The sequence below is a fragment of the Melozone crissalis genome, unplaced genomic scaffold (assembly GCF_028551555.1).
Source record: "Melozone crissalis strain CALT ecotype California unplaced genomic scaffold, PUWL_Pcris_2 ptg000017l_1, whole genome shotgun sequence".
Taxonomy (NCBI): Eukaryota; Metazoa; Chordata; class Aves; order Passeriformes; family Passerellidae; genus Melozone; species Melozone crissalis.
The window spans coordinates 322,447-337,057 of record NW_026535795.1 but is presented as its reverse complement, the minus strand read 5'-3'; the positions used below and the strand labels follow the sequence as shown (position 1 = coordinate 337,057).

At 42.1% G+C, this 14,611-nt stretch overlaps 2 protein-coding genes across 2 annotated transcripts in view; one reads left to right on the top strand and one right to left on the bottom strand.

Annotated features, from left to right (window-relative positions):
- The window catches only part of LOC128936132 (skin secretory protein xP2-like), a 199,561-nt gene that overhangs the window by 37,016 nt on the left and 147,934 nt on the right, over positions 1-14,611 (bottom strand). The gene's annotated exons all lie outside the window — the stretch shown is intronic.
- The window catches only part of PREX1 (phosphatidylinositol-3,4,5-trisphosphate dependent Rac exchange factor 1), a 118,748-nt gene that overhangs the window by 37,128 nt on the left and 67,009 nt on the right, over positions 1-14,611 (top strand). Inside the window, exon 2 of the mRNA XM_054274404.1 lies at positions 14,299-14,370. Within this exon, the coding sequence (XP_054130379.1) occupies positions 14,299-14,370 (72 nt within the window). The remainder of the gene's footprint in view (positions 1-14,298; positions 14,371-14,611) is intronic.

Sequence of the window (14,611 nt, the reverse complement as noted above, 5' to 3'; positions counted from 1 at the left end):
CTCAGAAGATTTCTGGCATCACTTTATGTGTGCTTCACTCTTGTAAGAGTGCTGCCCCAAAGATGGAGTTTGGTTTGTGACAGTTCTGTAATTAGAAGCATTGCTGGCAGCCCCAGGGCAAGGGGTAAGGTAAAGGTGAGGTACCAGCCTGCCTTTCCAATCAGTAATTGACAAGACATCGGGAGTGATAGGATAAAATCCATGTAAATTAGCAGTATGATAATGAGCCAGAAATCCCATCAGTAGCAAGGGACCTGTCACTTTTAAGGCTGAGGTTAGAACTTCCTAATTCTGTAGAATTATGCCCATGCAATCAGCATGTGCATTTGAAACAGGTGCTTTATTGTATGATGCCAGTGATAGAAGAGCAACCAGCCAAGAGTCAATACAGTGAGCAGGGAGTAATTTGTGTGCTCTGTTTCAAACCAAATGGCCATGCATAGCTTTACTGTGGTATTCAAAAAATAAAGCGGTTCTGTATTTAGCAAACAGTAATCAAACGCTTTGCTTTTACTGTTTTCTACTCCCATTTGCCAGAAGTAATAAAACAAGGAGGGACTTGTGGGTAATTGCATCTTGCTTTATGTTTCTTTTTAGAGCAGTAAGTGAAGCCAACAAATGTTTGGATTGCTACCTGGAGAGCGCCAGGAGTTGCTGAAAAGGGCTTTGCGCAGACAGCAGCCCTTTACCATTGAGGGATCTTGCAGTGCCTCGAAGACCGTTCTACTAGGGGAGAAATAAAAGTCAAAACAAAACTTCCAGCCACCTTGCCAGAATATATATATAAAGGGATTGTAATGCTTATAGGTTCCCTTCAAATCTGGAGGCACTAATAGCATGACAAACTACATTTTCCAGTGAAAAGATAGTAAGCATCAGAATCAAATCATGCACAGCCACCTAGCCATAGCGATGATGTGCTCCCAGCTGTGAGGTGCTTTCAGTAGAGCACTGCCCTGAAGAAGAGTTTAGGTTTTTTGGAGGTGCATTAAAGAATAAGTAAAATTAATATAAATACTTCTTGTGACATCCTTATTACTTCCTGCTGTGGTTTCTTGATGTTTCTTGATGTTTCTTTTGGGTGTTTTGTATTATGTGCTTTCAGTCCCAAGCGGCTGACAGCAAGAGCAAGGCCCTGTGCTTTGGCATGGCTGCTTTTGTGTTGTCAGGGATGTTGGTGTCAGAGCTTTGTGTTGGTTTTTCAAAGTTCAGTTAAGTGTCCCAGAGATTTTTTTTTTTGTCGTTTCTTGTTTAGCTTCTCTTCTGCTTCCTGCTATAAGACTAGCAGAGCTAGTCTAAGCTTTCCTCCCCAGAAAACCACAGGACAGCTTTCAGGGTCAGTAGATTGAAAAAAGGAAGGTGCGCTCCTCCCAGTTCGGAGAAGGGATTCCCAGAGTACAGACAGCAAGATGCTGCACAGGCTGTTAGCAAAGAAGGAAGGATTGCAGTTCCAGTTTTCCTCCTGTTTTTGTTTTGCCCATCATCTGTAGTGCATTTAAACGCAATTCCTTAATTTGGTACATGGCTCAAATAAAAAGGGGTTTGATAAAGGATTCTGTATTGATGTGGAAGTTGATGGAGCATCCAGAATTTCCTGGTGCCTTTACTGTGCAAAGACTGAAACAGTCACTAGAACAGATGTTGCCTCTATAAGCTTCTAAACACGTATTCTTAAAAAGCTTTTAGATCTATTGCATTTTCTGTGGGAATGACCAACAGTTATTTAAAATATCTGATGTCTAAATTCAACTTTTTGTGTGTGTTTTGTCTTTTAAGTTGGCTAATGCAGTTGTGCTTAGGTATGCAAATTAAATGTGTTTTTTTCTCTGAACAGTCAGCTATTTAGGCAGAGTAGCTGTGAGAAGAGATCCACAAGTGGAGCCTATTTATAATCCAGGACTTCACACTTTATTTTGTAGAAGTAAAATTGGTTACTGTTTTAATACAAAACTGAGTTGAAACAGACATTTATTTAATTGGCGGAACTTTAAATTCCAGCTTCATGTAGGGAATTCCAAGCATCTGCATAGATGCACCACAAGGCACTGGCAGTCTGCGAGTGTTTCTTTTATTAAATTCTGTGGTGTTTTTCCACTCTAAATATTTTATTACAAATAAAAGCCCTGCTCTGTGTGAGCACTCAGTAACTGGCAGTCAGCTGAGTTCACAGATGCAATTGGTACTCTTGCAAAGGCTACATTCAATCCAGTGTGTAAATGTGGTAGATGAGGTTTAAAACAGCTATTTGCTTTGGCCCAGCATGCACCTGAACTTGGCAGCATATTTTGAGGTTTGTTCTTTGGACTGATAGAGATGGATCCTTGGGGAAGTAGTGCCCAGCAGTGTCAGAGGTGACTGGCAATGGACTTGGATTGGGAGCTGCTGCACTGGAAGATAGGATGAATGGCAGGAGAACTGGCTCTAAAGGGAACTCCGTGTGTGAATTTCTTTGCAGGATTGTAGGTGCTACTAATCAGTCTCCAATGAAAAGGCAGCTGAAGGGAAAGTATTGCAGAAGAGAAGACGGCAGCATGAATGAATGGTTTTCTAAACTCACCAGCCAGTGCACTGGCATGTAGGCAGCATGCTGATGCCCTTTCTTCAGCAGGGACAATTCCTGCATGGGCTGGAGTGGTGAACAAAGTTATATGTAATTTAACGGCAGCTCTACAGATGAGATACCTACATTGAAAATAGTTCAGTTTCCTGAGGACTGTCCTGGTGATAGGTCCCCAAGCTGCTTTAATAATTGTTTTTGTAAGGCAGGGGAGAAAGGTGTGGCAGAACTGAGAAAAGGGCAGGTTGCAGAAACAGATTGAGAATTGGAGAGATGTTTCCTAGCAATGTAATTCAGTTGGCTTCAGATGAAGGAAGGTCAAATTTTATCTGGTTTTCATTTAAAAACATCATGATACTTCAAACTCCTGTTTTGATCACAAAGCTCCTTCTAAAATTAAAATTTTAGTAATTCCTTTTAAGGTTTTCCATCTATTTGCACTGCTGTAAAGAAAGAGCAAGTGTATATACCAAAGGTACGTTTTTAGCTTTGCTCTAGACTATGCATAGATTACAAACAGCTGCCAACAGTGCCCTCCTGCCACAAGCCAGGACACCGGACCTGGCACCAGCAACAGCAGCACGGCCTCGCAGAGCCTCCAGGCTGGTCCGAGGCCATGGGAAGGCTGGGGAGGGCAGTCTGCCTGCTGGAACCCTTCAGTTCAGGGGCTGCAGCAAGCTTCACTAGCTCAACTTCCCCTTTATGTTTAAAATATAATGGTCTCATTCTTCACTCTGTTTCACAGGAAGCTGGAGTTTAGGACTGTGTGTGATATGATTGTGTTCTGCAAGAACGTGTGTGCAGAGAAGGAATGCCGCCATGAGAGAGAGGTTTTCTTCAGTCTGTCACAAGAAGACGAATGTATTTGAAAGGGAACTATGAAACCCAGCTCTGGTTATCTTGAGGCAGTGGGATAGGCAGTGGTTTTAGATTAATCTAGCTCTTAGACCTGACAAAATGGCGTATTTTCCATTTGTCCCAGAGGAAATTTGACTGCTAACCATTGAGTATTGGGTGCAGTGAAGAGTTTAGGTCTGTCTGGGCACCCCAAACAGGTGTGGTTTTGAGTAGCCTAAATGTTCTAGATATGTAAAGCTGGGCAGGAACCCTGACCCAGTAAGTTGAGTAAGCTTTCTGAGGATGTTTCTGAGGTGCCCTGTGGTCAGAGGTTGACTCTAGACCACTCTATAGTGGCCTTTAGGTCTGTAATGCTGTTTCTGAAAGAGAAGGAAAAAAAAAGGGGCCATGAATGACATTGCTTTCAGGGAGATTTCTGATTTTGTTAAAATGTTGGGATTTTATTTCATAATTAATTAAGGATTTTCTCCTGCCTGTTTTTTCCCAGACAGTTTGCTTTCCACTGTGATGCAGTATACGCAGTCTGGTGGGAAAACTCTGAGCTATTCCCGTGAACACCCAGGTGATGCCCAGTACAAAATGGTGCAGATTGGTTAGGAAAACCGGCTCAGATCAGCTGCTGGGCCTTCAGCCAGACCGTCTGTTCCTGCTCTGGGTAGTAATGAAAGTGTACTTGTGTACTTGTGAGGTTCATTTGTCTAATTCTTTTTTAAACCAACATGTGAAAGCTGCTTTTTGGTTTTTTTCCCCTCTCTTTTTTTTTTGTTTTGTTTGTAAATAATTGCAAATACATCAAGGCATATTTTGCATGTGCAGCTGTGCGTGCAACCCGTCTGTGTGTGCAAGGGCAGTCACCGGGTGAGGGCGAAGCACATGCTAAGAAACTGGCAACTCAAAAGCTGAGTTCCTTTCTTTCCTGTGGTAGGAAGTGTAAATGCACTGTGTTGGAGGTTAGGATTGCTCCTTTTGTTTTCTTTCTCTCAGGGAATTTTCTCCCATCTGTTGCTGAGAGGCGATAACCACCGGTACTTAAGACAGACAGGAGCAGTGGCCGAGGTTCAGGGCAGGGGTGGGACTGGCTGCTCTCCTAGCTGAGGGGTTTCTCCTGGTGGGAGAGGTACCGTTGGCTGGGGCTGGGGCAGCTCTGGCTCTCCGCTCCCGGCACGGAGAGGAGGCCGGGGCCGCTGAGGCCGGGGCCCCTGGGGCCGGGGCCTCTGGGGCAGGGCGGCTGAGCAGGCAGGCCTCACTGCGAGGAGCTCGCCACCGCTGCGGGGCTCCGGCCCCTGCTGCCTGCTCCCACCGTGAGCGATGCTCTGCTCTTACGAGCGCCTGTTTTACCGGGACCTTATCGATACCTGCCTCACCGAACAGGGGACCGTTCGCCAGCTGCTCGGGGCTTCAGGGAAAAGCCGGGACCCCTCTCTAGGCCGTGTTCGGGAGCTGGGCTGCTGCTGCCCAGCCCCACCAGATAGACCTGCCCTGCAGAGGAAACCTCTGGAAGCAATCTCAATATTTAGATCCAAAGTCTGATGCTGAAATGGCTTATGAGAGGCAATCTTAAGTATGTATCATCAGGGCATATACAGTGTTCCTACTAAATGAGATCCTGGGACTTTGTTACGTGTTTGCAATGTAGATGAAGTTTGTGGGGCACCCGAGATAATGCTATGTGGGCTTTAGATTCACAGGTAATTTAGGGCAAGTGTCAGTGAACTGATGGCAGTCAGCTGAACTAGTCTCCTTCAGTTAGGTGAGGTCCTAGGCTGTGTTGCAACTAAAGAAGAGTATTCCACGGGCTTCAGGGAACTAGATTTAATTTTAAAGTTTTCCTCTGTGTTGTCTGTTTAATGTTTAATGTATTAAGTGTATTTCCGTCACTGGAAAGAGAGTAGAAGAGGAAGAGAATCGTCTTTCTGATAGCAAAGTTCTTCAGCTTAGATTGTTATCTTGAAATATTATTTGAAGAAATTCTAATTTTTGCTGCAGTTTCATTCGTCGTCTTGATTTTACTTTTTTTTGGATACCACTTGTTGTTTCTAGTCTCTCTGATGCTTTTACCTCCCTCCTCAAAAAAGAGTAGCTGTATAGAGCCTGAAACCTGATTAAACATCCCCTGGTGCTGATAGGATCTTAGTAGTTGGAATCTCTAACATAGAACAGGTTGCAATCTGTAAGCATCTCTTCACTATGAACACAGTGAATGTAAGTAATACGAGTTGAATCCTGAAAAATGCATGTGTTGTTTACTGGGCCTTTACTTCTGAAACATCTTTTGTTAAAGTACCATAAAGACTGAGTAGACAGACTTGTCCGAATTTATTTCTCTACATAAAAGTGGAATGGAGCAAACCATACTGTTCCACCAGACTTTGTCCTGAAAGCATTTTGAAGAGTGCCATGGTACAGTAAAATTATTAAAATAATCTCATGATTGTAGAACAGGGAAAATGACTTGAAGAGGCCAGTAAAAGGGAGACTGTTACAAAGGACTGAGAGAATTATGGATGTAGCTTTCTTAAGTTTCTTTTGAAAATCCAAACAAATACATTTTCTGTTGATATTTGAATGGGCTAGAATCTTCCAGGGATAGATATTCACAAAAGGGCATGCTTAAGCAAAGAGGAGAGGGTTTTTAAAGTCTACAATAATGAGATTATACAAAGTGTTATAGAGATAACGATGAACAGGAGGGAGAGCATGAAGAGGTGTCAAGAGAAGTCAGGGTACAGGAGATACGCAGAAATTAATAGCGATGAGTCCTGAAGGATTTCAGCAGTGAGAAATACAGCTTTTGGGGCCCTGAAGTGAATTGGGATCTTCTGACCTGTCTGAGAATGCAAATATTAGCGACTGGGGGAGGAGGGACTAGCAGAGGTCAGGGCAATGATAAAGAAGAGACAATGGCCCTTCTGCAGCACCAGCCTGTCTTTCACTTCACAAAAGGTTTTTGTAATTTAAATTAAAACTGCTCCTCCTTAAGGAAGGGATCTCTCTTTGGAGTGAGAAACACTGCAACCTATTTCTCTAAGACTTCCCTTCAGTTCCACCTCCCTCCATCAGTCAAAGCATGAATTTGGTTTGACTGGCTTTTTTTGTTGCAGAATTCCAGGGTAAACAGCAGTATGCTGGAAGGGAAGATAATGGCCCGGGATCTTTTTAGAGCGTTCTTTGTATAAGACTTTTTCTGGGAAGTGCTGCTAGATCAGCTCACTTGTGATTAGTCGCAGAATACCACCGTGCTGAGAATGTCCGTGCATGTGAATTTTGCATGTGTCAACTTGCAGTGCCCCCATGTCCCTAAGTGTCCATGAGTGGCTGAGACAGTCCTGGTTCACTTCTAGAGACGACTCAGTAACCCTCACTGCCCTGGAATTTGTATTTGCCGATGCAGTGAGAGGGGTACAGCAGAGGACTGTGGTCTGAGCTAAATTTGTCCCCCAGAAAGAGAAAGCCTTTCTGGATGGTAATTCGGCCTCTCTTCTTAAGCATCCTCCCACCGCAGTGACTCATCCTCTAAGTTGCCTGCCCATTGCTCTGTTGTAGTGGGAACCTGGATCACTAACTCAGGGAAGGCTTCAGCTTTCAGGGGGTGTGAGTAGATGAGGTGAATCCTCGCTTAAGCCCCAGAGATTTGTTGACAGAAGCCATTTTGTGCTGGACCTCTGTCAAGAAATTCAAAGTGAGGAGAAAGCAGTTGGAATGTCTAAGTCCTTAAAGCACAGCTGAAAGTCCCAGCGCTGAGCAATGCCAGTATTTTGTGATTGATTTGATGTTATAGGCAGTGTAACAACGACAGGATAGATGTAAGATAAATCAGCCAAGTGTGGTCATAACTGCAGGAATCTTAAAATTCAGGATTGGCTCAGGACAAATCAGTTTTGGAATTATCTCAGGCATGTACTTCATATTAGCAGTAGCTGTTTCTCTTATCTAGTATTTAAAGAAATAATCAAGTTTATTTATTCAAACATTTTATTCATACATGCACTTATTAATTAATTTAAAATAGCAGAATTTCTGACTGCTCCTTTATATTTCATGTAGTATTTATCAGCATTCACCATATGTCAGACTAAGAAGTGGGGAAGAAGTTTCAAGTTGCCATGATCAAGGCTTAGTTAATATTTATTGAATTGCCAGCATGAGTGGTGGTTTTGTAATATGGGTACATGTATTTATACAATTACAAAAAATACCCATCAAAAGTATGCTTCAGGTCAAAGGATCTGACCCTTGTGACATATCTGAATTTTGCAACTGAAGCTGCATTTCTTTTCTGAGAGTTTTTCCAGTTTCACCTGAAATGGAATCTGCTTATTTTGCAGATGTTCATGCAGTCTGCTGTGGGAAGAGATGGTGCCTCCTGTAACTCCTGTGCTTTTGTGTGTGTGAAATGGTTGTGCGGCTTCTACACCTCAGATTGCCTGAGCTGTTTGCAGAGAGTATATGATACTCCATGTTGTGTGTGACTTTTTTTTTCTTTTTATTAATCACCTTGATTAGCTAATAATTTAGTTCCTCTTCAGGGGATAGAGAAAAAAAAAGTACCAATAAGCTTTGAGGCTTTAAAGCCAGTTTGATACACAGGAAGCCTGAAATTGGGGCCATAAAAGATATTTCTGGTGCTATTTCCTCTTACTAAACACCTCTGTCTGTCAAGCAAGTCCCTGTTCAGGTGTTTGCTGATGAATTAATTTGCCTGTAGAGCGCAGCTACAGGTACAGTGTTTTTGCAGTTGCTCTCTTTCACAGCTGTGGCTCTATTGTTTAGGAGAATTTTAGTATAATGAACTCATCTGATGCTTAAGTTCTTCCTTCTTCTCCAGACACTGATAATTTAAAATGTGCTTTTATAGAAATATTAATATAGCAGCCAGTAATTGAGCAGTGAGGGAATACTGGGTTTCCAGTAAGAGGTAGAGTAATAGGCTCTTTAAAAGTCGTACTGTTGCTTCAGTGTTGCTCCATTTTACATATGTAATGCTAGTAATGTCAAAGGAGTTGCTTCTGATTTCCAATACTCTAACTTAATTTCATAACTGAAAAACCTGACTCAGGCCCAGTATTCTACATTGTGTACTGGTGTTTGCCCAGGACAGCAAGAGATGTTGGAAAACCAGTCATCTGTATTTACTCAAGAATTACTTCATCTGTCTTTAAAATCCAGCAGACTCTAGGATGGACAGCAGTAGACGTTGGTTAACCTGCACAGCACTGCAGGCCATGGCAGGAGCCGCAGAACTGAAGCAGGTTCACCCCAGCTGAGGTGTCTGGATTCCAAGCTGGGTGGTGACCCAAGGCTGTGAGCCCAGCAACACCCTTGAAAGGAAATGCTGAAAGATTTGAATAGCCCTGTGCAGTCATTGTTATGTTACTTTGAGATTATTTATTGCATTGTCTTTCAGACCTCAGGTGAGAACTGCATTTAACATGTGGGACAGGGATGCAGGATTTTTGTTTCCTGTCATTTGTGTAGAGCTTTAGCTTATGAACTGCTTATCTGATAGAAAGCAAAAGAACATGATCAAAATGACAAGGTTCAAAGCTAACAATTGAGTAATATGAGCAAGGATGCATTTGCTCTTAAAACTTGAACTTCAGCAAACACTCAATTTTTCAGACTATTTCAGTAAAGCTGAAAGGTTCCCACAGCACCTTTGAGCTGCTATGCTAAAGAAATAGGGTTTTTTGGTACGGAGGCAAAGACTTCTAACAGCCAAATTTAGTGGTAACACTAATTCAAGTGATCAAAAAAAAGAGAAATTAAAATTACGCTTGCAAGTTCTTGTTCATATATATGACACCTGTGCTGTAGTTGCAAGGTAAAGATGCTAGTGATGGTCAAATATTGGAATTGTTCACATCACCTCTTACTTTGTCACTGTGAACACATTTTCTTGGAAACAAGATATCTGCACTTGCAAGAAGCTTTAAACAATTGATGGCACAAGTGTAAAGCAATTATTAATATTAACTCTGAAAATTCTAGGCTCATTTAGATCCCTGGACCCTTGTTCTGAATCAGTCCTGATCACTAATGAGTTTAATGAAATTGTCTCACTTTTCTCTTAAGTGCAATGTGACATTCCAGTCAGCTGTTCAGGAAACAGGTTTTACAGGATTGTGCTTTAAGTTGTTCTTCTCCAGCAACATGGGGACCAGTTGCCTCACTGCTGTCTGTTTCTGTTCTCCTTTTCATTTCCCTCAGGGGCAGGCACACTTGGCCTCCCTTGCTGTTTAGTAAGAAGTCTCTTGCTATTTCTGAATGTTTGAGGAAGTGTCTGCCTTAAACATGAATTATGAGAAGGGGCATGAGCAAACTGTCACTGCCTCATCCCAAGTGTTTTGCTTGTGTTACTTCTGCTACATAGAAGATGGAAAATACTAGTTTTCCCTGGTTAAGGCTACAAGCTGAGTTCAACAAGGCTCATATGAAAAGCTTTTAAGAGTTATCCCAGTTGCTTCGTGTGTTTCATGTGTGCAACTGTTTCATGTGACAACAACTAACAATTACCTGATTGTTTCCTTAAAATATATTCTGTGCTTTTGTGGTTTAGAGGTGCTGCAAAGACACTCAAAACAATGAGATTTCATTGAAACAGTGGATTATGAGGACTGTGAATAGAAAAACAAAACACTTTCATACAAAAGGGGCCATTAAAAAGTACTTATTTAATGAAATGAACTTTTATATTTAAATTTCATTCTAGATTTATAGTATGTTTCTGTTAGTCTGTATTGGAAGGAATTTGTCCAGCATGATGTGAAGCAGAAAGGAAACATTTCACTGCTCATTCTAATTTGTCATAGATTTGCTTGAATCCTGAAAGACTTTATGCTGTAAGACAAACTATAAATTGTGCTTATGCATGACATGAGAAGCATCAGCTGTGGCCTGCTGAGTTTGGGAATAGCAGACCTCTGGGACAACAGCTTACAGTGCATAAATAAACATTATGTTACCACTGAATTTTAAACCAAAACAAGTTTTCTCCGGACTGTTTTCCTAATACTGAGCACATAAATATGGAAGATGGGGCTTTTACAATCTTTGTCAGCAGTATGAAAATTGATCAGCCTGGTTTCCCATTTTTTTCCTGCCTTGTGCCATGACCTGTTCTTGTTCTGGATCCATAGGCTCTTCCAGTGCTTCTGTCTTCCTCTGCTGCCCAAACAAACAGCTTGGGTCGCTCAGACCTGGCCCAGTGTGAGCACAGTGAAGCACTCGGAGTGGCAGTGGAGCAATGCAGTGTGGGGGGATAAGGAGGAAAGATGTCAGCCATCTTCTTAGCTCTGCTTTGTGTGAAATTGTTATCCTTGTAAGTCCTGACCAGGGTACAAGAAGAAGATAGAAGGAAGCAGAGCCTACTTTTGTTGTCTGTTCATCAGTTTCAGCCCTTCAACAGTCTCAGTGATCTGCAGTTGGTTGTTGTTTCAGTTATACCTGATAGTTTCAGAGAAGAGGAAACCAACAGCGTGCCACAATAGAGATTTCTGCTCTTGATTGCAATGGAGAGGTAATTGTGATCATCTTGCAGTGTCCTAGGAATGATTTCAGAGTCCCTAGGTCATACTTCCAAGGTCTCCTAAGAAAGCTGACCCCCATGCTTCCACATCTCCTTGGAGGCTAGTTGCTGCACAGATTGAAGGTGTTGCGGATGGAAAGGGTTATACTGTGGAGTCCCTGAAAGCTCGTTGTGAAAAGTGCCAAGGAACATACCCCTTGAATTTATATATGACTTGTGTAGAGTGTGAAGAGGTTGGAGCAGCCAGAGAGAATGTCTCACTAACTTTAGTGGCCAGACAAGCTTTCACCTTTTCAACTACTTCCTCTTCTATAACAAAATATTTTGGAATGTAAATAAGATATAGGCATGAATTCATAGGATGAATTTTTAAAAATATTCATCCACCACCACCATCTCTCTTTTGGCATCACTTTTGTGATGTTCTGGTCCAAATAAGAATCTGATTTTCCAGCTAAATCAATAGGTCTCATGAAATATCATAGCACTCCCTTCCCCCAAAAGAGTTGCACACTACTTGTGTAATAGTTCTTGGAGTCTGTATCACCAGGTGACTAGAGGGCTAGTGCTGGTACAGATGAGCTTAGACCCTAATAAAACAAGCAGTGCAAAAAAATCACTGGGGAAGTTTGGGAAATGCTGATCTGAATGTCAGAATAACATCTCTGGGAAAAGGGTTGCTTTTTCCAAGCAGGAAGTGGTTTGGAAGAAAGTGGTGTTGCCATGTGAACGGGACATGCAGCATTATCTCCGTGAGCTGGTGTTTAATAGCTTGTGGTTTTCATACTTTTTATTTGAATGACTGTGTTGCAAAAGGTTCTTCTTGCACCTCAGTAGGTATTGAAAAATGGGGAACAAACTTGTTCTGCATCCACTAAGTTTTGTTAATTTGAGGGGAATTGCATTTCAGAAAGTAGACTATTAAATTTGTAAGGCCAAAATATTTTGTAACTGTCTTGTTTTATTATTACTGGATAGACTGCTGTCCATGCGCGTGAAGGCAAATCAGAAGCTGTAGGAGATTTGAAAGGCTATCTACAAAGTTGATTGTTTCCCTTCAAGGTCTTTCATCCTTCTTCTTCTCTCTGCTTCTATGCCTTTTTTATTTTTCATTTGATTTTCCTATCTTCTTTTCTCCCTTTCTTGTGCTCACATCATGTGGTCTTTTCAGACAAGCATCACAGAAAAGCTGTTTTTTGGATTAACAGTCTCCACTTTTTTATTGAGTGGCCTGTAACAACTAATGTGATTTGCACTTCCTGTATACAGCTTTCTATTATTAGACCCTTCATACTGGGACTGATGTGCAGGTAATTATTAGTCAGCAGTGGGGCTGCTAATTATGTAGATTAATTGATCATTTCAGTTGGGTTTGTTGTCTCCAAACATGTTTGTGATTAAAGCAAGGAAAATCACTGCCTGACTTACTGTTAGCGAATGAGTGTCTCTAGAATGATGTGCCACCTTGTATGACTCAGGTGCCTGGTTACTAATGCTGAGCTCTCACACCCAGAGCTGAAGTAGGAGTGCTATTCCTCCTGTCATCAGGAATCATTCATCTCAGGCAGTTCCTTGACTGCTGCTGAGTACTACAGTTCCTGGCCAGATTATTGTCAGGATGAACTGGCTAGTCCTTACAAAATAACCCTTCTGTCGCTAGCACGTGTCCTGTTCCTTTGATGCAGGAATCTATTCTTCAAACTTCTTAGTCCCCACAAACTCCTTTGAGTTTTCCGTATCTAGCTGGAATCTAGCCAAGATCTTTCTGTTTAGCAGTACTAGAGGAGCAATGTGGTTATGGTCCCTGGAATTTGTTCAAAAGCGGGTTGAAAATCCAGGGCTAAAAACAAATGTAGGGTCTCTGTGCTTCATTAATTAATGTCTTTTTTACTGGTACCTGCCCTGTAAAGTGTGAATGGCTGATGAATGACAGAGAGCAATGCCTTAGCTGGAACAGAGACGTGTCCCTTTTAGAGCTGAAAGCCAGAGGAACATGTTCACTGTGTGCCAAGCAAAACACCAGAGATGAAGGCATTCCATAAGCTGTAAGTTTGGTTCAGTGGCATTGCTTCTTAACAGGTTGTAAGCTGCTGCTGATCCCAGCAGGCAAAAGGGAAAAAGCAAAAGAGGAGTGTGCACCAGTTGATATGGACCTTGCTCAGGAATAGTTCAGCTTTTAAAGGCTTTTTGTTATCAAGCTGTAAGAAAGCTGCTTTGTGCCCTAAATAAAGACATGACCAACTTCCCCTCACTCTCTCAGGTGGGTAAGAGAAGTTCTTTCATCCTTGTTCACTGCATTCCTCAGGGCTCACTCCTTTGTATGGGAGGCAAGTTAGAAATCACTGACAGGACCAGAGAGTAAAGCTCTCTTCCCTTTTTTGCAGACTTTATGTAGTTTATTGCAGCAGATTCTGTCCTCAGTGGTTGCCCTTCAGTCTCTCCTGCAGGTATTTCCATCTCTGCTGATGCCTGTGGATAGGAAAATCCCCTGCTCTCAGTTCAGTAGTGCCTTTTAGCCAGTAGTTGCTAAACCAGTGGAGTCTTGACATGGAAATCCCATGAAGTATTCTTTTCTAAACTCTTTCTACTGAATCAAATAGGTTTGTGGATGTGTTCAGTGCAAATGCAACTAGGTCCTCCCAACTTCCAGTAGCCAGAGTTATGCTTTTCAGGCTGATATTCAGATCACTGTCCATTTGTATCTGGCAGCTTTTTATTGATTTGGCTGTTAAAGCCAGAGTTGTGCAGAGCTGAGAGAAGGGGAAACCCAACCTAAGTGAAAAGTTCTAGCATTGCTTTGTCTTTTTTTAACCCACTGAAATAAAGTGAACAGGACAGTGTATCACAGACACTGTCTGGCGATTTCCATTTCCCTTCCCCGCATACTGAGACTGTTGAACTTGTCCCTAGCCCCAGCTCATGGCTCTGATGTGTCTCAGCTCTAGCAGTGTGACTGTCCCTTCCCTGTTACTGCAGTCCCTTGCTGACACACACCTCTGTGGGCCAAGCACGCTGCCCCAGGGACGGAACAGCTGCATCCTGTAGACAGGGGAAACCTTCAGAGGAGCCAATGGACCCTGCTGTTGTCTACTGCAAGTAACAGATAATTAAAGCTAAAAGCTTCTACAAAGAGAAGACGTTTATTGTCAAGCAAAGCCCAACAGCTTATGGGAAATGTCTTTGGTAGTGCCTGTGTGCAGCCTGGGGTATCTGTGGTGGGGAGTTCCTAAATGTTTACATTCTTTCAGTCTTAAAGGTAATCAGCCAAACTATGTGGATGGGAACCTAGAGGAAACAAAAGAGTGAAATCAAACTATTATCAAACAATTGGAACATAAATCTTCTTTTATCTCTGCAGGCATTTCTTCACCGGATCCGACAGAATGCAGTGGACAAAGCTGAGAAGTACATAACAGAGGAGAATGTTAAGGTATTTCTTCTGTCTTCCTTGTTTTCTTGGTAGGTGAAGTGATTTGCAATGAAAGGCTAGATTCAGGGATATGAATACCAGATATCCTCTTGTCATATTGATGCTTATTATTAAGCTGATTCCCTAAGGAAAGGAGCTCATGTTGATAGTTTATCTGTCAATCTGTTTGCCCGTTCTTATAGCTGTCATCTTCCAGTAATTTTTCATCTCACCAGCTAATTTTAGTAAAATTTGACAACAG